Source organism: Triticum urartu, chromosome 3A (assembly GCF_056163025.1).
Source record: "Triticum urartu cultivar PI428250 chromosome 3A, HENAU_Tu73, whole genome shotgun sequence".
Classification (NCBI taxonomy): domain Eukaryota; kingdom Viridiplantae; phylum Streptophyta; class Magnoliopsida; order Poales; family Poaceae; genus Triticum; species Triticum urartu.
In genome coordinates, this window is record NC_141875.1 from 484,944,249 (window position 1) to 484,970,948 (window position 26,700).

Genomic DNA, 26,700 nt, shown 5'->3' on the forward strand with positions numbered 1-26,700 from the left:
TCTTCTCCGTGAGGAGGTCCACAAGGGGATCTTCCTGTAAAGGGGTCTTGAATCCAAGGTGGATCTTCTCCGGAGAGGGGCCGCAGTCACTCTCGGGGAGATGATCCGTATGGATGAGCAAAAGCTATCCTCACATATGAGCTACAACTTTGCTAACCCTAGAAAGTTGTACGAGATAGAATATATATAGTCTAGGTAACGAAAGGGTACACGGGCCTCGGCCCAAGTGGCTGCGCGCAGGCAGGGCCGGAAGTTCCGGGCTAGGCCGGAAGTTCTGGGCGCCAGAGGTTCCGGGGAGGGTCCGGCCTAACCAGAGAGTTGGCGCGGTGGAGCTGTGCTGGCATCCGGGGGCCGGAAGTTCCGGGCGCCGGAAGGTCCGGGGCGGGGTCCGGGCTAACTAGAGAGTTGGCACGCCTGGGCTGGTCGAAGTCGTCGGCGGCCGGAAGCTCCGGGTCGGCCGGAAGGTCCGGGGCCCGGAAATTTCGGGCTCTGGCCGGAAGTTCCGGGCTGTCCAGAGTGTTGACGCCTGTCTCTTCTTCTACAGTCCTCAGCTCCGAGTCTTGAGCGTTGTACCTGGTGACACATAGTATCTCGGACTTAGGCAGTAGCCATGTCTCACTTGAAGAGGGGGAAAACTCAAGTAGGAGTGATGTCATCTCGGATTGAATAGCACGTGCCCTAGCCCTTGTCATTGGTCCACTTGGAGCTTGGATAGCTGAGGTGGCGTCCATGTGGATGGTCGTGGGATGCTCCGCATCAACTAATGTCTATGGTTAGGAAACATTAACCATCTTTTAATCAACGAGCTAGTCTAGTAGAGGCTCGCTAGGGACATGGTATTTGTTTATGTATCCACATATGTATTTTAGTTTCCGGTCAATACAATTCTAGCATGAATAATAAACCTTTATCATAAATAAGGAAATATGATAATAACCAATTTATTATGGCCTCTAGGGCATATTTCCAACAAATGCTACATATTACTATGCAATGATGTGTTGCCATCCTATGATGTTTGAGTAGATTCATTTTGTCCTATCAGTTGATTGATGATCGTGAGTGATTTGAGTTGTGTGTTTTATTTTGCTGCTGTCCTATGGTGCTCACCATATCGCACAAGCGTGTGGATTCCCACTGTAGGGTGCTGCAATACGTTCATGATTCTCTTGTAGTGGATGGCGGGAGTGACAGAAGCTTATACCCGAATAAGTAGGTTGTTACGTATGTGAGCAAAGAGGACTTGATACTTAATGCTATGGTTGGGTTTTACCTTAATGATCTTTGGTAGTTGCGGATACTCGCTAGAGTTTCAATCATAAGTGCACATGATCCAAGTACGGAAAGTATGCTAGCTCATGCCTCTCCCTTATATAAAACTGCAATAATAATTACCGGTCTAGTTATCGATTGCCTATGGACAATAACTTTGTTGTGTGATAAAAACCTTTCTACTAAACAACTAACTTTTATTATTTTGCAAATTACTCATAGTTTTATTTTCGCTAAGTACCACTAGTTTTATTCGTGCAAACCTATCCTATCACCTACAAAATAGTTTCATACTTGTTCTAGGTAAAGCGAACATTAAGTATGGTAGAGTTGTATCGATGGTCGATAGAAGTTGAAGGGAATATAAAATTTACCTTTAACTCCTCATTGGGTTTCACACTCTTATTTATCGAGAAAGACTACAATTGACCCTTACACTTATGGGTTATCATATCCTCAATTAGTTGCTCTCACACTACACACGCAAAAAATTCTTGAACCTTGTCTAGTCAGTGACACCCCAACATACCGGTACCTAGAGGTAGCCAAGTAGGCTGAATTTCATGGGCCGACACGTAACACGTGTGCTTGGCATGGAACTAAAAATGCAGCGCCAGGCCCGTGGCACGCCATGTGCCCTTCTCATCCTCTGAGGTGAGGCCCGCATGCCGGCACGACACGGCTCATTCGTTTTTAGTTTTGTTTTCTTACCAAATTATTGACCCAGAAGGCCAAAAATAGCTCCAAAACTGCCATACAAATGTCATGCCGTGCCAATCCAGTTAGTTTTTTTTTTCAACCAACCCGGTTAGTTAATGTTCCATGCACATCCCTAGAGGTGAGGCCCACATGTCGGCATGCCACGACCCACTTACAAACGGGCCTTCCGTGCCGTGTCACGCCCATTGGCCACCTCTGGCAGTACCCCACTCAACATCCGCGATAGCTATTTCTCACTTTAAGCGAGACAATTCCTTGCTCTCGCTGAAGAACGTTTGCTCTCTTGTACGAATCGGGATCGAACCCATCGCTCCTGGCCACTAGAATAGCATGGGGTTCTTGCATATATTGCTGGGCGCAAACATACTTGACGCGAAAATATCTGGGTTTTCACTGGATTTTTTTTCCTATTTTTGTTTTTCCTTGTTCTCCCCTATTTTTGTCTGGTTTTATTTTTTCTTCTTCATTTTTTGTTTGGCTCTCTTTTTTCTTCTCCATTTTTTATTCGGTTTGTTTTCATTTTCATCCTACATTTTTGTATATGTCAAAAACATTTTATTAATAAGTGATCCACATTTTTTATACACATTAAAAATTGTCCAAACGCTTATTCAACATTTTCCAAATATTTGTTCAACATTTTTAATACTTATTCAACATTTTTCAAATACTTGTTCAATATTTTTCAAGTACTAGTTCAACAGTTTTTAATACTTATTCAAGATTTTTTAAATACTTGTTCAACATTTTAAAAACTTATTCAACATTTCCAAATACTTTTTCAACATTTTTCAGATACCCATTCAACATTTTTTAGTACTGATTCAACATTTTTTTTAAACTTGTTCAACATTTCTAATACTTATTCAACATTTTTTCAAATATTTTTTCAATTTTTTTAATATTTGTTCACATTTTCAAATATTTGTTCAACATTTATTATCAAATACTTGTTCAACATTTGTAATGTTTATTCACATTTGCAAATATTTGTTCAACATTTTTAGAATAATAGTTTACATTTTTTAGTACTTATTCAACATTTTCCAAATACTTGTTCAATATTTTTCAAATGTGTTTTTAAATAGTGTGTATATATATATTTAAAGTATAAAGAAAAGTACAAAGATAAAGCAAAAAACTAGAACAGAAAACAGAAGAAAAAACAAACAGGTCATGGCGTCCCGCTCGGCTTGGCCGGCCCATCTGGGGCTACCCGCGACGCGAGACTTCCCCCCTGGGCGCCCCTCAACATCGACAGTCACCACTCAACAAAAAAAACCTCGACACCCAGCAAGGAAGTACCGAAAGTACCCTTCTCTCTCCTCTGGGCTCTGTTCTCCACCCAAATCCAGCCAAAACCCCTCCCCCCCCTCCTTTCGGTTCGGCGATCGGCGGCGGCGGCGATGAGCGCGGTAAACTTAACGAACGTGGCGGTGCTGAACAACCCCACCTCTTTCGTCAACCCTTTCCAGTTCGAGATCTCGTACGAGTGCCTCGTCGCCCTCGAGGACGGTGCGTTCGCGTCCTTCACCCCCCCCCCCCCCCCCCTTTCGCCCGCCGCCGGCGAACTTCTCTGCTGCTCTTGTTTGGCGGGCGCTCGTTTCCATGTTGTCATGATTCATGGTTGTTCTTCCGATTCGATTGCTGGATATGCGAGGCTGCTGAAGTAGGGGTTGGAGCCTGCGGTTATTGCGGCTTGTATTCTAGGGTTTTAGAGTGGTGGTGGAGCAGTTACTGTACTCGATTGGATTGAGTAAGTTGCTCGGAATTGTGGATGGGTGTCCTAGATTTACCCTAGTTTGTGATTAGTCCATTTTGACGAGTGAAGGGAATTATTAGATCATTTCCTTCTGCTTTGACATTGAAACAGAGCTCTGGTAGCTATACAAGTTTTAGCAGAAAGTAGCAGAGATTGGTCTGATAAGCCGCCTGTTATCATGATGTGTATGGTCTCAGTTGGTACTAGACCAATTACCTCTGGGAAATGTATTGGCCTGTTACAGTGAATTTGTCTAGTGTTAGATTCAGAATCCTTCACTGCAACTGATTATATGAACATGGGATGACTGACATATACAATTTAGTGGTCTAGGTAGAAATATGTGTGTTTTTCATTCACTTTATGTGCAAAGTAAATGTCTTCTTCACCATGCAACATGTATATTGTGTGTAGATGCTATGCTTCTGGTATTCTACTATGCAAGTTTGATGGACTCTGGTTTGTGAATGTTAATCTTCAGTTTAAGAATCAACGGTTTTAATTGATGATTGTTAGACTGTTGGATACAGTGTATTAAATAGGGCCATGCTATTAAGGTATATTTGACTAGTCTACAGGTTCTTTTAGTTGAGTTCTCTAAAATTAAGGCGGCGACGATGAGTACAGTTTTCTGGAGCTTTACGTGTTTCATTATGTTCTATTTTGTTTATGATACTTGCCGATAAAAATATGATTCTATAGTGATGCATATTTAAAGAAAATCATGTATAGTTACAATAATGAAAAATGCACTGGTTCTTGTATGAAATCGATACTACAGATTGAACAAAATAAGGATAATTTGTGAGTTGCCACTTTCCTGGTCTAGTAAATGTATATTATACTTGGCATGTGCATCTACATCCCAGGAGATTGATTTGGATGTCAACATTGGATTAGTTCTCTGTGTAAAAATCTATGGTTTATAGAATAGTTACGGGAATTCATGTTCTTGTTTTATCTCTGCTTACATTAGTGTAGTGATGATGATCATGGGAAGACAACTCTTGATGATAGGATCATGATTGATATATTCTTATCTTGCCACTTCTTTATCGTGGCACTTTTTTTTATCTTCTGTTTGGGCACAAGACATAGTTGTTGACCAATTTGCTGAAGCATTTCTTTTTACTAACCAATATTAATTGGGTGTCACATCAAATTGTCGTTATGCCTTTGGTGACTATTTTCTTATCATTCTCATATTGTTTTCTTGGTGAATTAACAATTACTGATATTGTAGAAGGAGCTTGTTGGTGTTTCTGTTTCTGTTTGGTATGTGTTTATGCGCATGTGAGGGCAGTGGACATTTTTCCTTCTGATAATCTCCTTTAATAATAATACACACCTCCCCTTAATGAGAAGATGTGCAAAACTTTCCATGACTAAAAAAATAGCCGTTTTGCATCTGTATAGTTTTGACCTATTAAATATTGAACCTACCATTTGTTATGAGTACCATGAGTATAATGCTGTTCTTATCCTGGCTGAGTCTGGTGAAGTACTAACAATGAGTTTGTTGGTCGGCCTTCCAGATCTGGAGTGGAAGCTTATATATGTTGGATCAGCTGAAGATGAGAACTATGATCAGCAACTTGAGAGTGTGCTTGTTGGCCCTGTGAATGTTGGGACATACCGTTTTGTTCTGGAGGTAAATAGGTTACTGATCTACGACTCTGTGATCTGCATCATGAACTCTGATATGAAAATGATGTTTCACAACTGCACAGAGTTCTGCCTGTTCATATTACAGTTGGGCAGCTGCTTTGCTCCTACCTCAGATTAAAATTTGCAACACCAGACTGATATGTCTGTTTTTGTTTTCAGGCCGACCCCCCTGATCCCTCAAAGATCCGCGAGGAGGACATAATCGGTGTCACGGTGCTTTTGTTGACCTGTTCATACATGGGGCAGGAGTTCATCAGAGTAGGCTACTACGTGAACAATGATTATGATGATGAGCAACTTAGGGAAGAACCCCCGGCGAAGCTGCTGATTGACCGGGTGCAGAGAAATATTTTGACCGACAAGCCCCGGGTCACCAAGTTCCCCATCAATTTCCATCCTGAAACAAGCGGAGGACAGCAGCAAGATCAACCACAATCAGCTGTACCTGAAAACCCTACAGGCGAAGGGAGCAAGGCCAGCACAGATCTTTGACCGGGTCTGAAAACTTGGGAATGCCAAAATTTTGATCTGCATGCCTTCTAGGTGAGATTGCAATATCAGATGGCTTCCTGGGATGCTGCTGCTACCTGAACCGTCTGTTCTGGTGCGCTACTAAACTAGACTATAACCAAAAACTCACATTGGTTAGCCATGTGCCTGTAGTGGGTAGGCTCTGACACACTGCGTCCTTTTGCTAGTGATGAACTGTAAGCTGGATGTTCATCCAGTAGTGTTCCTGTGCAACCGTGGTTGTCTTGTCTCTTGGATTATGCCTGCAATCGCAAGGGCTCGTTAGATGACTTTGGTTGCCCATAATCATGTTTTGGTCCACTCCTGTTAGCTATTTGTGGAAACCGGGCTGCCCCCTTCGCATTGATCACGGAAATTTTCAGTTCATACAGACTGAGAGATAGGAAAAGGGGAAGGAAGGATAGCGAGTTCGAGTAATCCCGCTGGTAAAGGCTCGCCGTTAAGACGTCTACTATAGGGCAAAATGTCATTAGCACTATGCTGGGTACAGAGAAAAGATGGTACTACATGAAGTAAGGTGAAACAAAACATCCACTAGACATAGGTTCCTGTTAGCTAGAGCTAGAGCACCAAAGTACTAGAAATAAGTCCTGCTTTAAGTAGTCCAGCTCATCTCCACGTCCGCCCGTCACGCTCTATATTCTTGACTGTTTGCGCAAGCGATGGGGCTACTCCATCGAAGACGATCGCATTAGGATGCTTCTATAGCTCCCATAAGGTTAGTGTAATGATCGCCCTCAACTCCTTTTGCGGGCACCTAGTTGAGCTTCTCGTGGTACACCTCTCCACCAAAGTGTCGTCAACCGTTGGCATTAGGTCTGGCGTCCCCATAGAGCTCCATAGCGAGAACCAAATCGTCCCCGCAAAGACGCAAGTAGGATGTGTGTAATCGTCTCCTCATGTTGATTGTAGAACAGATAGTCTTGATGAGCCAAACCCCTTCGATCTAGTCTGTCTGAGGTCCAACAAAGGTTCTTCATAGCAAGCCACGAGAAAAAGCGGCACGGAAGCGGCCCATGTTTATATATCTATCTATCACTAATAAAGTGAACAGGTATCTTAGTCCATCAATGCTATTTTGTAGAAAACATCCTGATGTTTCTGGTAATCAACTTGTAGTTCAATTTTAAATTAGATTTTCATTTTTACAGGAAACCCCCTTATGTTTCTAGTAATCAACCCATAGGCTAGCTTTAAGTCAGTTTTTTGCTTTTGCAGGAAACCCCCTGTGTCATGGTTTTGCCATGATAGATGCTGTAGTGAAAGGACTTAGGTGTGGAACCATCGCACTAGGTTAGCTTGAAGGGGTTGAACGGAACAAAGGACACATAGAGTTTTACCTAGGTTCGGCCCCTCTCAACGAGGTAAAAGCTTACGTCCTGCTTCTAGTTGTATTGCTTAAGTTTCAATTACAAGGGAGCGAATACGTTTGACCTAGTTCTCGATTGTCTGTTTCTTAAGTTAACCCGCCGCCGGGTCACCTCTTTATATACAGATTGATGTTCGGCGGCTTACAGAGTCCCGGCGGGCTCATACAAACGTAACCGGCTCAGTTTCTAACTAAACCTGCCTTACAAAACAGGTTAACATATGGCGGCTCACACCTTTGGGCCTCAAGTCGCTTCTGGGTCTTGGGCCCTCAATAGGCTTGCTCTATGAACTGCCATCTTCATGTCTTCTTGGACCTTATCGGGCCTCTTTGTCTTTAAGTCGCCAATGGCATGACCCGACCCCTCCTGGGCGGGTCATACCTAGTAGTTATATCCCCAACATTAGGTCCTAAGTTGATTTAAACTTGTTCACATCAATCTTCACCACTTGACTTAGCAGAATCTTCCATCATCAATTCCTTACCAATTCGCTGTAACCCGCCATGACGTCACACCACAGAACCATGGTAACCCGCCATGACATCATGCGCGTTAACTCCGCACAAAGCCCAGGACATCTCAATAGATCTTTTACCTTAATAGACCTCCCGAAAATCGAGGCGTCCATATGGCCACATAATCATTTTTGGCCTCCTCGATTCCCGCGCATGCCATCTAGTCACTTCCTTATAAATAGGGACAGGGGCCCTTCTTTTCACCTTTTACCACTGCCCTCACATCTTCTTCTCCCTCCTCGCGACTCCACTGCAACCGAGCTTCGCCGCTGCCATCCTTCGCCAACAACTTCAACTTCGGCTGCTGCATCGACCTGAACAGACCAGAAAACTGGCGGTGGACTTCTGTTGTTCATCAGCGTCCGCAAGTACTCACCTTTCCTCATAGCAGATCTGCATTAGGGTTTTCGCCATTCGTAGGTGTTCTTCATTTTTCTCTTTAGAACGCGTAGTTGGATCTGAACACGACACTGAAGTTGTGCGGCAGTAGTTCTAGCATCCCTTTCCAATCGCAGAGGGTGCCCTTTCTGTACTAGATCCCATCTGAATACATGAGTTCTTCCACTGCCGCAACCTTAGGTTTGAGATTTATTTTATTTTTGAACTGCTGTAGATCCAAAATCATAGAACTGAACCGTGGAACCTGTTTGTTCAGTACTTGACAAAATTTCACTTATAGGTCTCGAGATACTTGTGAACAGCAGCCGCGCGGGCGGCTTATATGATAGGCCGTAACCCGCCAAACACCATTAGCCCCGCTTTAAACCGTCAGTATGTGTTCAGAATCTGTATAACCCGGCATCGTCTTCCGGTTTAATCATGCCAACCTTTATAGCACGTATTCTCTACATACGAATTGGCCTTGCATAATGCACTTACTTTTTGATCACCGGACGACTTAACATCATAACCTTAATCCGGCAATACTTTTCCTTTCTAGGCTTTTCATCAACCAAATGACCAAAACTGTCACTTCATGCAACTAGGTCGCCTCCCGGGTCACAGAACATACGATGAATGAGTATGTCCAAGTGGGTGCCTTAGTTGCAAAAGACGTTATCCATTGGAGAGTCCCAAGAACAGAAACCACCCCTGACCCAAAAGAAGGTGAAGTCATAGTTTTTACCGATCATATGTTTCGGGGGTTTACCCCACCCAGCTCAAAATTCTTTCGTGATGTGCTGCATTTCTTCCAACTCCATCTACAAGATATCGGGCCCAACTTTGTTTCAAACATCTGCAACTTTCAAGTTTTCGGCGAAGTGTACCTTCAACAAGAGCCCACTGTAGAATTGTTCAGGGAATTCTATTACTTGAACCGCCAGACCGAGTTCACAGACGGGCCCAGTCTAGAACTAGGTGGCATTTCGATTCAGAGGCGGAAAGAAGCCACTTTTCCTGCCGCCATATCCCCCAGTCATCCAAAGGACTGGAACCAGATTTGGTTTTTCTGCAAAGACACATCTCCAGAAGGTGAAAATCCTCTGCCGGGTTACCGTGAAAGCCGGCTTAGCAACAGACATCCTCTCCCAGAACGGATCAGCATAGGAGAATGGGCCAAATATATGCCTATTTTTTCAAAGATTAGAGCCTTAATGGCCAATGGTTTGACTGGAGTCGATCTGGTTCGATGCTGGGTCGCATGGAGAATCTTACCCTTAAGCCGCTGACCTGGCTTAATGTGTGAGTATACCGGCGATGTCAAAGATCCGCCGCATTACTCTTCAATCTGTCTGGAAGATAAATAGATCAATGATATGACTAAGACTCTGCTCAACAAGAGTTTAGAGACTTGCAACAAAGTGGGGCTGAACCCCTTCTGCACTCTTAACCCGGCTCCAGCCGTAAGTCCCTTATCTCAATTTTCTTATAATCATTATCCATATTGCATTGCACATTTTTCATCTTGGTTTGCTTCCTTCTCAAGCTTATGCTCCCTTTTGGAGCAAGAAATTGCAAGATAAGCCGGCCAAGAAAGTGTAACACCCCGGATGTAACTTTCCCAATTTGTACTCCAACTCTTGCCGTTTCGGTGTTAAGTAATTTTATTTTCTCGGGTTCGGGTCTTTGTCTCTGTGCGTTGTTATCTTTGTCATGCATCTCATATCATGTCATCATGTGCATTGCATTTGCATACGTGTTCATCTCGTGCATTCGAGTATTTTCCCCGTTGTCCGTTTTGCATTCCGGCGCTTCGTTCTCCTCCGGTGGTCATTTCTACCTTTCTTTCGTGTGTGGGTATTAAACATTTCCGGATTGGACCGAGACTTGCCAAGCGGCCTTGGTTTACTACCGGTAGACCGCCTGTCAAGTTTCGTATCATTTGGACTTCGTTTGATACTCCAACGGTTAACCGAGGGACCGAAAAGGCCTCATGTGTGTTGCAGCCCAACACCCCTCCAATTTGGCCCAAAACTCACCTAAACCTGCTCCATCATCTAGAGCGTTCGATCACGATCGCGTGGCCAAAAACCGCACCTCATTTGGACTCTCCTAGCTCCCTCTACCTATAAATATGTGCACTCCTCCAAAAATTCGGTCGAAACCCTAGTCTCCCCCTCCCTCCGCGCGCCGGACACGTCCGCCCGGCGCCGGACACTGTCCGCCGCTCGCCCGGACCAACCGGGAGCTGCCACGTGGCGCCCCCGTGACCACATCCCCGCCGGCCCGCTCGGCCCAGCCGGGGCCCCCGCGGCCTGAAGCCGTCCGCCGCCTCGCCCGCCCGACCGCGCTCGCCGGCCCCCGCCGCCTCCGCCGCACCCTCGCCGCCCTGCCACTTGATGCCGGCCGCCGTGCCCCCTCGCCTGCCGGCCGCCGCGCGGCCTCGCCCGCCGTCCGCCGCCTCTGCCGCCACGCCGCGCGCCCAGCCGCCGCCGACCCCGGGCGACCTCCTCCTCGACGCCGGCGACTTCTCCGGCGAGGGATCCGACCGCCCTGCCCTTCTCCGGCGAGATCTGCCACTGCCTCGGCTTCCGTGCAGCGTTGACTTTTATCTCGAGGTGGTTTTTTTCTTCTAAGTCCCAAAAATCCCAGATCCATATGCTCCTGTTCATCGTGTCGTATCTCCGCATCTGTAACTCCGTTTTTGGCATATAGCATATAAAAATGTTCATCTCAGAGAGTACATCATTTCATTCCATTGCATCATTTTCATTTGAGTTAATCTTGATGCCCGAAATGCTGTTAGAAGAGTGCTACTTGAGATAATTGTCAGATCTGCTGCTTCATTTAGCTATTTGTCATTTTTGCCATGATTATTGTGTGCATGATATGCGCATGAGTTCTACATATGTTTTGTTAAGGGTTTTGCCATCTTTCCAGAGGTGCAACCCATGTATTTTTGTGGTGTGTGGTGACTAGTACAAGCTTGCAAAGTGGTGCACTTGGTAATTCTGATTTCAGGGACTTAGCATTTCCACTAAGTCCTTGATCTGTTTATCTCATATGGCCATATGTTCATGTTGTTTCCTAGCGATCCGTGCCTCTTTTGAGGATGATCAATAAGGATGTTTTGTTAATCTTGTAGTGCTCTATCCATCCATGTCTTTGTTTGCAATTATGGAGCACCCTAGCTTGAGTCAATTGAGCTCTACTTTTGCTACCTTGTGAATCTGGGCAGATTGTCTACCTGTTAGCGATTTTGCCGATGATGTTGTAGTTGATCCATGCATGCTATGTTATTGTTCTTGCCATGTCTAGATTTTATTTTGTGTATTATTGATGGGTGTATACTTAGTTGGTCATGACTTGCTCTGTAGTGAGTGCATCGAGCTCGTAAACATGCCTACTTGATATCTGTTTCAGCATGCTCCAGTTTTCACCAAGTCTGTGATCTGCTTATGTTTTTGCCATGTTCACATGCTTGCAATTGTATTTTCTGATCCCTTTTGGCTCAAGGTCACTAAGGGAATTTTGTTAAGCTCTTTTAGTAGCTCCATGCGATGCTTTACTTTGCCATGTTCAGGTCCTGTAGCATGTAGTTTTTTTGCTCCGAAGAGTGCTACCTGATCTGAAATTCCAGACAAGTGTTGATTTCACTAAGTCTGAAATCTGTTTATCATATGCATTTTTGCCATGCTTGTTTGAACCTGTTAATGGATGAATTGGCCGTAGCTCAGTGCTAGACTTTTGTTAAGCATATTGAATGCATCCCTGCCATGTATTTTGTTGTCATGTTTGGGTGCTGTAGCATGTTCATCTCATTGCATTTAGATGGCTACTTGCTGTAAATCGCAGACCGTTGTCATATTTGAATCGCTTGCCATTTCCAAACCGTAACTCCGATTCCGGCGTTCTTTATATCGTTTTCAAGCGATTTCATCTCATCTTTCCAGTGGCACACTTGGATTCCCAAGTTGAGGCCAGGTTCATGCATTCCTTGTCACATCTTGCATATGCATCCCGCATCGCATCCCGCATAGCATACCATTTTTGCATCATTTTGTTTGAGTTGCACGTGGTTGATTGTGTCCTTGTTGCTTGTTTGTCTTGTTTGGGTAGAGCCGGGAGACGAGTTCGCTAACGAGGAGCCCGTTGAGTTTGCTTTCGAGGATCCAGTCAACTCTGACAACTTTGCAGGCAAGATGATCATACCCTCGAAATCACTACTATCTTTGCTTTGCTAGATGCTCGCTCTTTTGCTATGCCAATGCTACGATGCCTACCACTTGCTTTCAAGCCTCCCAAATTGCCATGTCAAACCTCTAACCCGCCTTGTCCTAGCAAACCGTTGATTGGCTATGTTACCGCTTTGCTCAGCCCCTCTTATAGCATTGCTAGTTGCAAGTGAAGATGGAAGGTCGTTCCTTGTTGGAACAATATTTACTTATTGGGATATCATTATATTATCTTGTTATCTTAATGCATCTATATACTGGGTAAAGGGTGGAAGGCTCGACCTCTCGCCTAGTGTTTTGTTCCACTCTTGCCGCCCTAGTTTCCGTCATATCGGTGTTATGTTCCCGGATTTTGCGTTCCTTACGCGGTTGGGTTATAATGGGAACCCCTTGATAGTTCGCCTTGATTAAAGCTTTTCCAGCAATGCCCAACCTTGGTTTTACCATTTGCCACCTAGCCTCTTTTTCCCTTGGGTTTCCGGAGCCCGAGGGTCATCTTATTTTAAACCCCCCGGGCCAGTGCTCCTCTGAGTGTTGGTCCACCTCGTCAGCCGCCGGTGGCTACCAAGGGCAACTCTGGGCTAGCCTACCGGAAGTTTAGACAATCTGAGTGTGCCCTGAGAAAGAGATATGTGCAGCTCCTATCGGGATTTGTCGGCACGTTCGGGCGGTGTTGCTGGTCTTGTTTTAACCTGTCGAAGTGTCTTGAAGAACCGAGATACCGAGTCTGATCAGAACGTCTTGGGAGGAGGTCTATTCCTTCGTTGACCGTGAGAGCTTGTCATGGGCTAAGTTGGGACTCCCCTGCAGGGATTTGAACTTTCGAAAGCCGTGCCCGCGGTTATGGGCAGATGGGAATTTGTTAATGTCCGGTTGTAGATAACTTGAACCTTAACTTAATTAAAATGAATCAACTGAGTGTGTTACCGTGATGGCCTCTTCTCGGCGGAGCCCGGGAAGTGGACACGGTGTTGGAGTAATGTTTGCGCAGGTTGCTCTCTAGTTTCCCGCTCGTGCTTTGCCTCCTCTTCTCGCTCTCTTTTGCGAACAGGATAGCCACCACTTGCTGCAGCTCCACATATATATTTTACCTTGCCATACCTATAAGCTTAAATAGTCTTGATCGCGAGGGTGCGAGATTGCTGAGTCCCTGTGGCTCACAGATTACTATTACACCAGATGCAGGGCCTGATGATTCCGCTCCAGGTGACGCGCTTGAGCTCAAGTGGGAGTTCGACGAGGACTCTCAACGTTACTATGTTTCCTTTCCTGATGATCAGTAGTGGTGCCCAGTTGGGGGTGATCGGGACCGTGTCGCATGTTGGGTTCTCTTTTATTTTGGCGCCGTAGTCGGGCCATGAGTGTTTGGATGATGTAATGTTATTTATGTACTTGATTGACGTGGCGAGTGTAAGCCAACTATGTTATCTTCCCTTTTATTATTTATATTACATGGGATGTTGTGAAGATTTCCTAACTTGCGACATATGCCTTCAATGCGATTATGCCTCTAAGTCGTGCCTCGACACGTGGGAGATATAGTCGCATCGAGGGTGTTACAGAAAGTCAGGACCAAGACCAAGGCTTCCAAGAAACCTGTCAAAAAGAAGGCAGATGCAACTAATCTCTTCACTTTGGACAATGCGTTTGAGGTAGATCTTGACTCTCTTGGCTCCTTTTTTATTCATCTTATTGACACTGATTACTATCAGGATGATACAAAGGCCAGCCATGCAGATGGTGAAGAGCTAACTATCCTTTTCCTCCGAGGCAGAACCTCTGCCAAGACAGAAGGTGTTGGGGAACGTAGCAGAATTTTAAAATTTTCTATGCATCACCAAGACCAATCTATGGAGTCATTTAGCAACGAGGGATAGGGGAGTGCATCTACATACCCTTGTAGATCGCTAAGCGGAAGCGTTCAAGTGAACGGGGTTGATGGAGTCGTACTCGTCGTGATCCAAATCACCGATGATCCTAGTGCCGAACGGACGGCACCTCCATGTTCAACACACGTACAGCCCGGGGACATCTCCTCCTTCTTGATCCAGCAAGGGGAGAGGAGAAGTTGAGGGAAAACTCCGACAGCACGACGGCATGGTGGTGATGGAGCTCATGGTTCTCCGGCAGGGCTTCGCCAAGCACTACGGAGGAGGACGAGGTGTTGGAGGTGGGAGAGGGCTGCGCCAGGGGAAGGGTGTGACTGCCCTCTCTCTCTCCCTCACTATATATAGGGGAAAGGGAGGAGGGGGAGGCGCCCTAGGGTTCCCTAGGGGAGGGGCGGCGGCCACAGGGGAAACCCTAGATGGGTTTGGGTGCCCCCACTCCCTAGGAAACTTGCCCCCCAAGCCGGGAGGGGCGGCTGCCCTAGGGGTGGCGCCCCACCTCTCCTGGTTACGTGAGATGGGGTGGGAGGGGTGCTCAGCCCCTTAGTGGGCTAATGTTCCCTCTCCCCTTGGCCCATTGGGCCCCCCAACGCTTGCCGGGGCCTCCGAAACCCCTTTCGGACACGCTGGTCATCACCTCGTACCCCCGGAACAATTCCAGACTCCAATACCCTTCGTCCAATATACCGATCTTCACCTCCGGACCATTCCGAAGCTCCTCGTCATGTCCGGGATCTCATCCGGGACTCCGAACAACCTTCGGTAACCACATACTATTTCCCATAACAACTCTAGCGTCACCGAACCTTAAGTGTGTAGACCCTACGGGTTCGGGAACCATGCAGACATGACCGAGACAACTCTCCGTCCAATAACCAACAGCGGGATCTGGATACCCATGATGGCTCCCACATGTTCCACGATGATCTCATCGGATGAACCACGATGTCGAGGATCAATCAATCCCGTATACAATTCCCTTTGTCCAGCGGTATTGTACTTGCCCGAGATTCGATCGTCGGTATCCGATACCTTGTTCAATCTCGTTACCGACAAGTCTCTTTACTCGTTCCGTAACACATCATCCCGTGATCAACTCCTTGGTCACATTGTGCACATTATGATGATGTCCTACGAGTGGGCCCAGAGATACCTCTCCATCACACGGAGTGACAAATCCCAGTCTCGATTCGTGCCAACCCAACAAACACTTTCGGAGATACCCGTAGTGCACCTTTATAGCCACCCAGTTACGTTGTGACGTTTGGTACACCCAACGCATTCCTACGGTATCCTGGAGTTGCACAATCTCATGGTCTAAGGAAATGATACTTGACATTAGAAAAGCTTTAGCATACGAACTACACAATCTTTGTGCTAGGCTTAGGATTGGGTCTTGTCCATCACATCATTCTCCTAATGATGTGATCCCGTTATCAACGACATCCAATGTCCATGGTCAGGAAACCGTAACCATCTATTGATCAACGAGCTAGTCAACTAGAGGCTTACTAGGGACATGGTGTTGTCTATGTATCCACACATGTATCTGAGTTTCCTATCAATACAATTCTAGCATGGATAATAAACGATTATCATGAACAAGGAAATATAATAATAACTAATTTGTTATTGCCTCTAGGGCATATTTCCAACAGAAGGTTCATCAAGCGAGCCGGGAAGTAAAGTTTTCTCACCCTTTAGCTTACTTGGATCCCGACTTTATTTTGAAGAAACGGGAGCATGAAGTTCGCCGCACAACCCGGAATCGCGGAGGTGGAGAACTTTCCTCTAGTTTACCCAACACACCAGCTCCTCGCAAACGCCGGAAAGAGGTGCCTCAGAACTCAATCTCTCTTTATCCAAAGGCGGGTCTCATTCCTCAACCACTTAACCCGTCCGACTCAAATTATCAGGGAACTCCTCACTCTTCTTTTGGCGACTCAAGTGGAACTCAGTTTCCTCTTTTCAAAGTCGCTCCTGGGTGAGAACATTAAACTTATTTATTTTAATACTTATACATTTAATGTATTAACCCCTTCATGTGTCATATTTCCAATGGTATAGCCAAGCCCAGTAAAAAGCTGAAGGTAAATAAACCAACTGAAGATCCCAAGGCTGCTGACCCGGAGAAGCAAATGATGTCAGAAACTTCTCATCAGACTCATGAAGCTGCTGCTGATGACCTGCCGCCAGAAGAGCAAAATGTCACAATGGATTCCATAGATGTTAACCCGGCCAATGCTAAACCGCCAAGTCCCACCAAGCCTACTGAAGAAAAGGCTGAAGATGTTATTGTCACCGGGGTTGGTTATACAGAGCCGGGCAACCCCACTGTCTTGTCAAAACATAATGCCAAGGAAGAATTTTTACCTGCTGACAAGGGCAAAGGGAAACCAGACTTGGAAAGTTATGCCCAGTTTAATGCTCATGAGATTCACGCAGGTTACTTAAACCGCCTTCATACCAGTCGTGACTTTGAAGCTGGCCTGGTTAACCTAATGAAGAAGCGCTTTGAGGTAAGCACTAACAAATCCTTCTGATATAAGTATATATCAGCCGCCAAGTCTACTAGATATGAAAGGATTGAATATGTTGTAGGCTTAAATCATATGTTGCACCTTGTAGCTTCTCCATATTAGGTTATCTCTGTTAAGTCAAAATGAGTAGTCCCCAAGGGGCGGTTTAATCTGGATAGTTAAGCCGGGACTTAAGATCATGTTTCATAAAATCCGCATATGTAGCCCCCATGAGCCGGCTCAATTTGAAAAGAATGCGCCGGGTCATTATATATTCATATGCAAAAAATATATCCTGCATTAGCCCCTAAGTGCCAAGTAAAATACTTTTATTATGCTTGGGACTTCAAATAATATGATTATAATGTTGCCTCTCTTTGTATATTGTAGGCTGAATTAAATATGAAAGAATCCCAAGTCATTGATCTGCGGCAAAACATCAAGATCCAACAATCAGAGACTTCGAAGGCCAAGTCAGAGCTAAAAACTGCCTTGGAAGAGACTGAAAAGTTGAAAAGGGATTTCAGCGCTGAGAGAACCGGCTGGGATACAGAGAAGGCAGCTCTGTTGAAAAGAGTTGAAGATGCGAAAGCTGCTCTTAAGTCGGTGACTGAAGAGTTATCAGGCTTGAAGCATCAGATTAATAGCACGACAGCTGCCATCTTTGGTAAGTAATATTGTACTTCAATCTTTCACCATTGACGTATAACAACCATCAGTCGATTTATTAATAACTTTGCCAATGCAGGCTCCAGAAGTTCCAACCTTGGTCAAGACATACGTATGAAACTTAAAGCTGTATATACCCTGGTGGAACAGTTATACACCGGTGCTCAATGAGCTATATCAGCTATCTCGCATAAAAAGCAATCACCTTCACTCATCAGGGAAGTGCTGGATAAATTATCTGTGCTACCTCAAAGAGTTGAAGAGCTAAAGTGATCAGCCGCTAGAGCCGGTGCCATCATCACGCTGAGCCGGGCAAAGGCATGGCAAGCAGAATTGGACCCAGTAGAGTTGGCCACCGGCTGCCCAAGCCTGAAAGAGCATAGGTCTCCCTTCAAAGCAGCATATTCCACCAAGTGTGTAAGGGAAATGTGCCCTTTGGCAAGCAAACTAGTTGAGGAGACTGATGTCGGTGTCAAAACCGGAGGATCTCGGGTAGGGGGTTCCGAACTGTGCATCTAGGCCGGATGGTAACAGGAGGCAAGGAACACGATGTTTTACCCAGGTTCGGGCCCTCTTGATGGAGGTAAAACCCTACATCCTGCTTGATTAATATTGATGATATGGGTAGTACAAGAGTAGATCTACCATGAGATCAAGGAGGCTAAACCCTAGAAGCTAGCCTATGGTATGATTGTTGTATCATGAAGTTGTCCTACGGACTAAAACCCTCCGGTTTATATAGACACCGGAGAGGGTTAGGGTTACACAAAGTCGGTTACAATGGTAGGAGATCTTGAATATCCGCATCGCCAAGCTTGCCTTCCACGCCAAGGAAAGTCCCATCCGGACACGGGACGAAGTCTTCAATCTTGTATCTTCATAGTCCTGGAGTCCGGCTGAAGGTATAGTCCGGCTACCCGAACACCCCCTAATCCAGAACTCCCTCAGTAGCCCCTGAACCAGGCTTCAATGACGATGAGTCCGGCGCGTAGATTGTCTTCGGCATTGCAAGGCGGGTTCCTCCTCCAAATTCTTCATAAAAGTTTGTAAACACCAAGAGTAGTGTCCGGCTCTGCAAAATAAGTTTCCACGTATTGCCACAGAGAGAATAATATTAACACAAATCTAATCTGCTGACGTATTCCGCAGCGTGACATCACACTACGGCCAAGCCTTTATTCGAATCGTTTTCACTTTCCCACCTCAGCGTGTTTTGCGAGGCGGTTTCCTTGGCACGTCTTGTCAAAGCAGAGATCGTGTCCCCCATTTACGGGATTCTCATCAATATGGACATGGGTAACCCAACCGCGCCATTCATCACGGCGCTTGGGAGGCAAGCGAGTTTTACTAGGCTGGTGGGGACGCATAGTCGCATTCGCTCATATAAGGGGATAAGGATCCACCTTTTTACCTACGCCTTCTTCCTCCTTTGCCTATCCATCTTCTGCGCACCCGAGCTCCAGTGCCCAAGCCTGCACTTCCTACCTCAACCTTCTCCAACAATGTCCGGAGCGGGAGGCAAGTGGATGGTCTCCTCCGTCACGGAGGGCCATGTCAAAAAGCTAAGGAAGGCCGGATACCTGTCCAAAGACATCGCGCACCGGCTTCCTGAGGAGGGGCAGCTTCTCCCCACCCCAAGGCCCCATGAGAGGGTAGTATTTCTTCCCCACTTCCTCCGCGGACTGGGTTTTCCTCTCCACCCATTTGTCCGCGGGCTCATGTTCTACTATGGCCTAGATTTCCACGATCTGGCCCCGAACTTCATCCTCAATATCTCGGCGTTTATCGTCGTGTGCGAGGCTTTCCTCTGCATCCGCCCCCATTTCGGCCTCTGGCTCAGGACCTTCAACGTCAAGCCAAAGGTGGTGCGCGGCAACCAGGCGGAGTGTGGAGGTGCCATGGCGGGCAAAATAGCCAACGTCCTATGGCTCGAGGGATCCTTTGTGGAGACCTTGAAGGGGTGGCAGTCAGGGTGGTTTTACATCACCGAGCCACGCGATCCGAAGTGGATCGCAGCCCCTGAATTCCGATCCGGACCCCCTACGCGGCTCACGTCCTCGAAGGAGACGAGCTTGTCATGGGGCGACGAAGAAGAGGTGACCGGACTGCAAAAATGCATCCAGTCCCTGGTGAACAAGCAGCTTAAGCTTGTCAACGTAGTCCAGGTCATGCTCGTCCGCAGGATCCTTCCGTGTCAAGAACGGGACTTCAATTTGTGGGAGTTCAACCCGGCGCAGCACCGAACTCTGAGCAGGCTCTTCGACACGAAGTACGAAGATGTCTGGAGGGGGCTAACCAAAGGCGTCGAGGCTCCCACATCCTCCTCCGAAGACCGCGGATTCAGCTCGCAGCGTCCTGCTGGCGAGGTAAAAATATTTTCATCTTTTACAGGATGTTAAGTTTTCTTCATAGTTTGACTATGCGGGATCTAAACTCCCTCACCTTTGACAGGATTGGCAGGCGAAGTCCGGACTGATTAACTGTCCGGCTCCCTTGCCCGAAGACCCAGCCCCTGCTCTCCTAGTGAAGCTGCTGGTTCCAGCACCTTATGTGGTGCCGGAGAAGAAGGCCAAGAAGAAGAAGGCCACGGGGACTCGAAAGAGTTCCTGTCATATGGTGGTGTCGGACTCGTCGTCCGACGAGTCCGAGACGCACTCCTCCCATGAAGACAAGGAGGAGGAAGAAGAGACCTCTTCCCCTCCAGTGGGGGGAGGAAAGAAGAGGAAGGCCGCCCTAGTAGGGGAGGCCGAAGGGTCCAAGAAGAGGAAAACCCCTCCGCCGGACTACATCGACGAGGACGAGTGGCCGGGCAGGGCCAAGCGTCCGGCGAAATCGTAAGTGTTCGGATACCAGAGTAACTCATGATATTCCTTTTGTTGCACAGCTTTCCCTAATGTCGAATGTAATCATGCAGCCCGCCCCAGGGACGGGCTCGACGAGTCATCGAGCGGCTCCCTGGATTCATCGGACGTGAATTCAGTTCCGCCCGCTGCCTCCCCCTGTGCTGCGGATGACGCCGAAGTGGCGTCGCGACAAGCTCCGGGGCAAGAGGAGGTGGTCCAGGAGGAGCCGCGAGGCGACCTCCCGGGCTCCATGAGTAAAGGGGACCAGACCCCCCAGGGCTCCAAGTCCGGCTTTAAGCCGGACACCGCGCCGGAATCATCAACGGTTCCGGACCGCGGCAGGCGAACTCCTGCCAAGAGGAGCAAGCCTATTGAGCCGGCGTCCTCCGTCCAACCGGAGGCGCCGGACAATCTGCTGGAGGTGCTTAAGGGCGCCTCCATCGACGAGGAGCACCGTACCATCATGAGTACGGTGGTCCAGAAGGTTCGGTCCGTCAAAAGTGGACTGACTGAAGCTTGTGCTAGCCTTCTAACAGGCTTCGAGGTAAATAAAAAATATGTAAAAATATTACCGCATAGACAGTAGCCCCTGATGCTCTGTTTGGCGTTCGGAAAGAAAAGCCGAATAGAGGATCTATTAAATATCGCAGGAGTCTAACTAAAAAGGAGTCAATATACGTATGCAGGCTTCACTGCTGGCCACCGCCGCACTGACTGCGGAGGTGGGTGCCCTGAAGCAGGGCCTCGAGCGGACCGAGCAAGAGCTCGGCCTTGCCAAACGGCAGCTCGAGGAGAAAGAAGGTAAGAGATACCTTATAGAAAAAATGCCTATAAGAAGACGCAATTGCAAAAAATGACAGGAGTACACTGCTTATTGTAGGGGCCACAACTGAGGTGGCGACCCTCAAGCAGGCGCTGTCCGAGGCCGAGAAGAAAGTGGCCACGGAGCGCACCGAGCGGGAGAAATTTGAGGCGCAGGTCGGCGAGGTGCAGCAAGAGCTTCAGGCTCTCATGAAAAAACATGAGAGTTTGGAGCTCGACTCGAAGACGCGAGCGTCCAAGCTTGCTGCGGCCCCTGCCAAATCTGCCAAGGCCGAAGCCCAGAAGGCCCTCCAGGAATTGGATGCGGTGAAAAAGATAGCGGCGGGTAAGGCATTCTCTATGCAAAGCAGACATATAAAAGTAAACTACTTGTTACTTACGCGAATCCGGTGCTCTCCAGGGGCATTCACAGATCTTCCCTGCAGCGTCTCCGATGCCGACGCATTCTACCGAGCTGAGGAAGGCAGCTCGACGGAGAAGGTGTTCTGGTCTTAGTATGCTGAGGCCGGACACCCTGTGCCCTTGAGCGACCAGCTGAAGCAGCTGGTCGAGCTCCACAAGGCGGCCGAACAAGCCCTGAAGGGCTTCATAGTTCGGCTGTGGCCTGGAGAGGCCCTGCCTGGGAGCTACTTCGGACTGGTGCGGCGGCTGGTGGAGGCTTGTCCAAGGCTCGAGGTCATCAAGCGCTCCGTCTGCATCGAAGGTGCCCGTAGGGCCCTTGCTCGTGCAAAGGTGCACTGGGGTAAGATGGACGGTGAGAAGCTTGTGAGGGACGGGCCGCCGCCGGGGAAGGAGCATCGCAAGCCCGAGAACTATTACAAGGATGTTCTGGCTGGTGCCCGCCTTATGGCGGATGAATGTACCAAGGATGTAATTTTTGAATGAACTCGCTCGTGTTATCCTGTGCGCTGAAAACTTGTTCATATGTGCTAAGCAATGCTTTTGAATTTAAAATATTACTTTCTGTGCGGCCGTTTATCAAAAAATTGAGAGATGGCCAGTCGTCGGCTTCTGCCCCCATGTCACTAGTGCTGGGGTTTTCGGAATAAACCTGAGCGCTCTTTTTCCCATGATTGGGTCCGTCGAGGGAGGCGCTCAGCACAACGAACAAGGCAATCAGACTATAATGCTTGAACACTCTCACTTAGCCATAGAACTCTATAATTTTAAATTTCAGCGAAGCCCCTAGTATTCGGAAGACCAAGTTCGGGGCGCTATCCATGCCTTGGCCGGACAAAGCCGGTTCCTCGCTCGAAGCGGCATAAGTCTTTAAGGACTCGAAAACCTCCCGAACAGCGACCGGTGTCTCGCTTCATCATGACAGTCGGTTTTAGCTTTCTCTACTGAGGTGCTCAGCCCAGCTCAACTGGGGCACAATCGCAGTAGTTCTCCTAGTGCTACCTTAGCCGATATAGCGGAACGTATGGCACCAAAATATAGGAGCCGGGCAAACCCAACCATTGACCCAAATCATGATTCGGAGCAGATGCATATAGTGCTATAAGTTCGGGGTGCCGCACTTGTGAAAGTGTACGGACTTCTCATGCCATATAGATGGGTACTGAAGCCCCTGGCGTATTTTGCCGTACCACAGTGTACGGATGCGACATGTTATTAATAAACATATATATAAAAATAGGATAATGCAAAAAATAGACAAAAAGCTATGCATTGTTTATAGAAAGGCTGCTATGAAAGCCGAACGATACAAATAGTGCGATAAGCAAAAGAAATTGGACTATTTAACATGTCCTGGCCAGGGGCAGGCCGCGGAATTGTATTAAAAAACAGGTATACTGCTCGCAATAGAGACCACCTGGGAGTTCCATAATGCAGCGTGGCTTGTCTGCTTTCCTGGATCTTGCATCGTTTGTGCGGCAGTTGAATTGCCAAACGGGTCATCCGAAGTATGGAGTCCTGAGAGTAAGAGAAAAAAAAGGAATCTGGCAGCCCCTGGTGCGGTTTAAGCCGTTTTTCGGGCGTGCCGTGATAGTGCCCCTTCCCCTGTGCCCATGGTATTTCAAGATCGTAGTTATGTACGCGAAGCGCTGGTTTCGCTATATCGCGAGGGCTAGGGTTGGGGCCGCATTGCTATGCTAGCTCAGAACGTGCCAGGCGGTCTTGTTGTAGGGTACTCCGGGCGCGCTTGACAGGGTCCGGCTTTTTGAAGGCCGAACTGGAGAACTGCCTAGAGAGGCTGCTTTGTACTTCTGCTGCGAGCGCTGCCGTGTGCTCCTCCGTTCGGAGGGAGCATTCAGTGTTCCCATTGACCGTGATTACTCCTCTAGGGCCTGGCATCTTGAGCTTGAGGTATGCATAGTGCGGTACCGCGTTTAATTTTGCGAATGCGGTTCGCCCGAGCAGTGCGTGATAGCCACTACGGAACGGGACTATGTCGAAGATTAACTCCTCGTTTCGGAAGTTATCCGGAGATCCGAAGACCACTTCCAGTGTAACTGAGCCTGTACAGTTGGCTTCTACACCTGGTATGACGCCTTTAAAGGTCGTTTTGGTGGGCTTGATCCTTGAGGGATCTATGCCCATTTTTTGCACTGTATCCTGGTAAAGCAGGTTCAGGCTGCTGTCGCCGTCCATGAGGACTCTTGTGAGATGAAATCCGTCAATTATTGGGTCTAGAACCAGTGCGGCGAAGCCGCCATGACGGATGCTAGTGGGGTGGTCCCTTCGATCAAAGGTGATCGGGCAGGAGGACCATGGGTTGAACTTTGGGGCGACTGGCTCCATCGCATATACGTCCCGTAACGCACGCTTCCGCTCCCTCTTGGGGATGTGGGTTGCGTATATCATGTTCACCGTCCGCACTTGCAGGGGAAATCCCTTCTGTCCACTGTTGTTCGGCGGCCTGGGCTCCTCCCCGTCGTCGCTATGCAGCCCCTTGTCTTTGTTTTCGGCTCTTAACTTGCCTGCCTGCTTGAACACCCAACAATCCATGTTGGTGTGATTGGCTGGCTTTTCGGGGGTGCCATGTATCTGGCACAAGCGGTCGAGTATTCGGTCCAAACTGGACGGGCCCTGAATATTTCTTTTGAATGGCTTTTTCCGTTGACCGGATTTGTAGCCTCGGAATCCGGCATTAACTGCCGTATCCTCGTTGCTGTCGCTGTTAATGTGGCGCTTTTGTTTATTCCGACGCGACCTGTCCCTTTTGTCCTTGGTATTCGGATTACTAGGGTTCTTGGTTAAGTTGTTGCTGCGAGCTAGCCAGCTGTCTTCTCCCGCGCAAAAGCGGGTCATGAGTGTTGTGAGGGCTGCCATAGATTTCGGCTTTTCCTGTCCCAGGTGCCGGGCAAGCCACTCGTCACGGATATTATGCTTGAAGGCCGCTAAGGCCTCTGCGTCCGGACAGTCGACTATCTAGTTTTTCTTTGTTAGGAACCGTGTCCAGAATTGCCTGGCCGATTCCTCTGGCTGCTGAATTATGTGGCTTAGGTCATCGGCGTCCGGTGGTCGCACATAAGTGCCCTGGAAGTTATCAAGGAATGCGGCTTCCAGGTCCTCCCAAGAACCGATTGAGTCTGCTGGCAAGCTGTTAAGCCAATGCCGGGCCGGTCCCTTAAGTTTGAGTGGGAGGTATTTGATGGCGTGTAGATCATCACCGCGGGCCATGTGGATATGAAGGAGATAGTCCTCGATCCATACCGCAGGATCTGTTGTGCCATCGTACGATTCGATGTTTACGGGTTTGAAGCCCTCAGGGATTTTATGATCCATTACTTCATCTGTGAAGCATAGTGGGTGTGCGGCGCCTCTGTATTTGGCTATATCACGATGCAGCTCGAAGGAGCTTTGTCTGTTGAGTTCGGCCCGGCCGGATTTATTGCATCCGGAGTGACGATCACCGTCACATGCCGTGGGGTGCCTGCGCGATCCGTAGATCGATCTTGTTTGCCTTGCCTTGTCCTCCAGTATGTCGCGCAGGTCGGGCGCATTTTCCGTGCCTTAGTATGCTTGACACGGCGTCGGGGCATGGCTTGAGTGGAGGGCCAAGAGGCCTCTCTGTCGCGGCCACGAGGTGGCCGGTCGGCCATGTCATGCGCTGGTGATGTAGGTGTTTCCTCCTCTAGTCGGGGTAGCAGCCTGCGCTTTGGGTAACTCTTGGAGGGGCGTTCGAGTTCATACTCTTTGGCCGCAAGGACTTCAGTCCATCTGTCAGCTAGCAAATCCTGATCAGCTCTAAGCTGTTGCTGCTTTTTCTTGAGGCTGCTTGCCGTGGCCATAAGCCTGCGTTTAAAACGCTCTTGTTTGGCGAGATCCTCTGGCATGACGAACTCATCGTCATCGAGGCTTGCCTTGTCTTGAGAGGGAGGCGTATAATTATCGCCCTCAACCTCATGGTCCGCCGCCCTCTCGTGAGGGCTGGCTTCTCTGTACTCCTGTGCTGAATCTTGCTAGAGGGGGTGTTCTTCGGCGCTATCCGGAGTAGTATTATCTCCCGTGCTGGAATCACCGTTTTTGCTTTGGCGAGATTTAGAGCGGCGCCGCTGACGCCGGCGCTTGGGCTGTTTCTTAGAGGTATCGTCCCTCGCTGTTTCATCGCCATCTCCATCCTTTGGAGTGTCCACCATATATATGTCATATGACGAGGTGGCCTTCCAGCGCCCTACGGGTGTTGGTTCTTGTTCGTCTCCTGCATCGTCGTCCATGCCGTCGATGTCTTCGAAGTCGAAGTCCAGCATGTCGGTTAAGTCGTCGACAGTGGCTACGAAGTGGGTGGTGGGTGGGTTTTGAATTTCTTCATCGTCCGTATCCCAACCTTGCTAACCGTAGTCCGGCCAGGGATCTCCTGATAAAGAGAGAGACTCTAGGGAATTCAGGATGTCGCCGAAGGGCGAGTGCTGAAAGATGTCCGCGGCAGTGAACTCCATTATCGGCGCCCAATCAGATTCGGTCGGTAGGGGCGCGGGGGGCTCGGAGTTCGGAGAGGAATCCGGCTCCTCGGAGTCACGGGCCATGCGGAGTGCGGGGCTGGAGTTCGGCTCGATCGCCTCTAAGATCGCAGCCCCTGAGGCAGCGTCCAACCGCTGATCCTCGATCGGCGCAGTAGGCTCCGAATCAATGGTCGGAACCGGTGTGTGTGCGGCCTTCAAAGTGCTGTTCGGCGACAGAGCTATATCATGCCCATCGAGATAGTGCGGCGCGCTTGGCTGTGGCTCAAATCCGTTGAAGATCAAGTCCCCACGGATGTCAGCCGTGTAGTTTAGGCTTCCAAACCTGACCTGATGGCCAGGGGCGTAGCTTTCGATCTGCTCAAGGTGGCCAAGCGAATTGGCCCGTAGTGCGAAGCCGCCGAAGACGAAGATCTGTCCGGGGAGAAAAGTCTCACCCTGGACTGCATCGTTGTTGATGATCGAAGGAGCCATCGGGCCTAAAGGCGACGACACAGAGGAACTCTCAATGAAAGCACCAATGTCGGTGTCAAAATCAGCGGATCTCGGGTAGGGGGTCTCGAACTGTGCGTCTAGGCCGGATGGTAACAGGAGGCAAGG

General features: G+C 48.3%; 2 protein-coding genes across 2 annotated transcripts; both read left to right on the top strand.

Annotated features, from left to right (window-relative positions):
* The first annotated feature begins 3,272 nt into the window (after positions 1-3,272).
* Positions 3,273-6,222, top strand: LOC125544530 (histone chaperone ASF1B-like). The gene is made up of 3 exons (XM_048708256.2): positions 3,273-3,507; positions 5,290-5,405; positions 5,582-6,222. Exons 1-3 carry the CDS (start codon positions 3,399-3,401, stop codon positions 5,912-5,914), a joined length of 558 nt encoding a protein of 185 aa, XP_048564213.1. The 5' UTR covers positions 3,273-3,398; the 3' UTR covers positions 5,915-6,222.
* A 4,396-nt stretch (positions 6,223-10,618) lies between these two features.
* Positions 10,619-17,699, top strand: LOC147980207 (uncharacterized). Its single transcript, XM_087515514.1, has 4 exons — positions 10,619-10,754; positions 16,408-16,859; positions 17,250-17,526; positions 17,608-17,699. Exons 1-4 carry the CDS (start codon positions 10,619-10,621, stop codon positions 17,697-17,699), a joined length of 957 nt encoding a protein of 318 aa, XP_087371640.1.
* The last annotated feature ends 9,001 nt before the right edge of the window (positions 17,700-26,700 follow it).

Excerpts from the sequence above, each read along its gene's own strand:
- LOC125544530 (XM_048708256.2), top strand. The coding sequence starts at position 3,399 with ATGAGCGCGGTAAACTTAACGAACGTGGCGGTGCTGAACAACCCCACC. Across the intron at positions 3,508-5,289 it reads CCTCGTCGCCCTCGAGGACG|ATCTGGAGTGGAAGCTTATA; the intron begins GTGCGTTCGCGT and ends TCGGCCTTCCAG. Across the intron at positions 5,406-5,581 it reads CATACCGTTTTGTTCTGGAG|GCCGACCCCCCTGATCCCTC; the intron begins GTAAATAGGTTA and ends TTTTGTTTTCAG.
- LOC147980207 (XM_087515514.1), top strand. The coding sequence starts at position 10,619 with ATGCCGGCCGCCGTGCCCCCTCGCCTGCCGGCCGCCGCGCGGCCTCGC. Across the intron at positions 10,755-16,407 it reads CGACGCCGGCGACTTCTCCG|CCAAGCCCAGTAAAAAGCTG; the intron begins GCGAGGGATCCG and ends CCAATGGTATAG. Across the intron at positions 16,860-17,249 it reads TAATGAAGAAGCGCTTTGAG|GCTGAATTAAATATGAAAGA; the intron begins GTAAGCACTAAC and ends TGTATATTGTAG.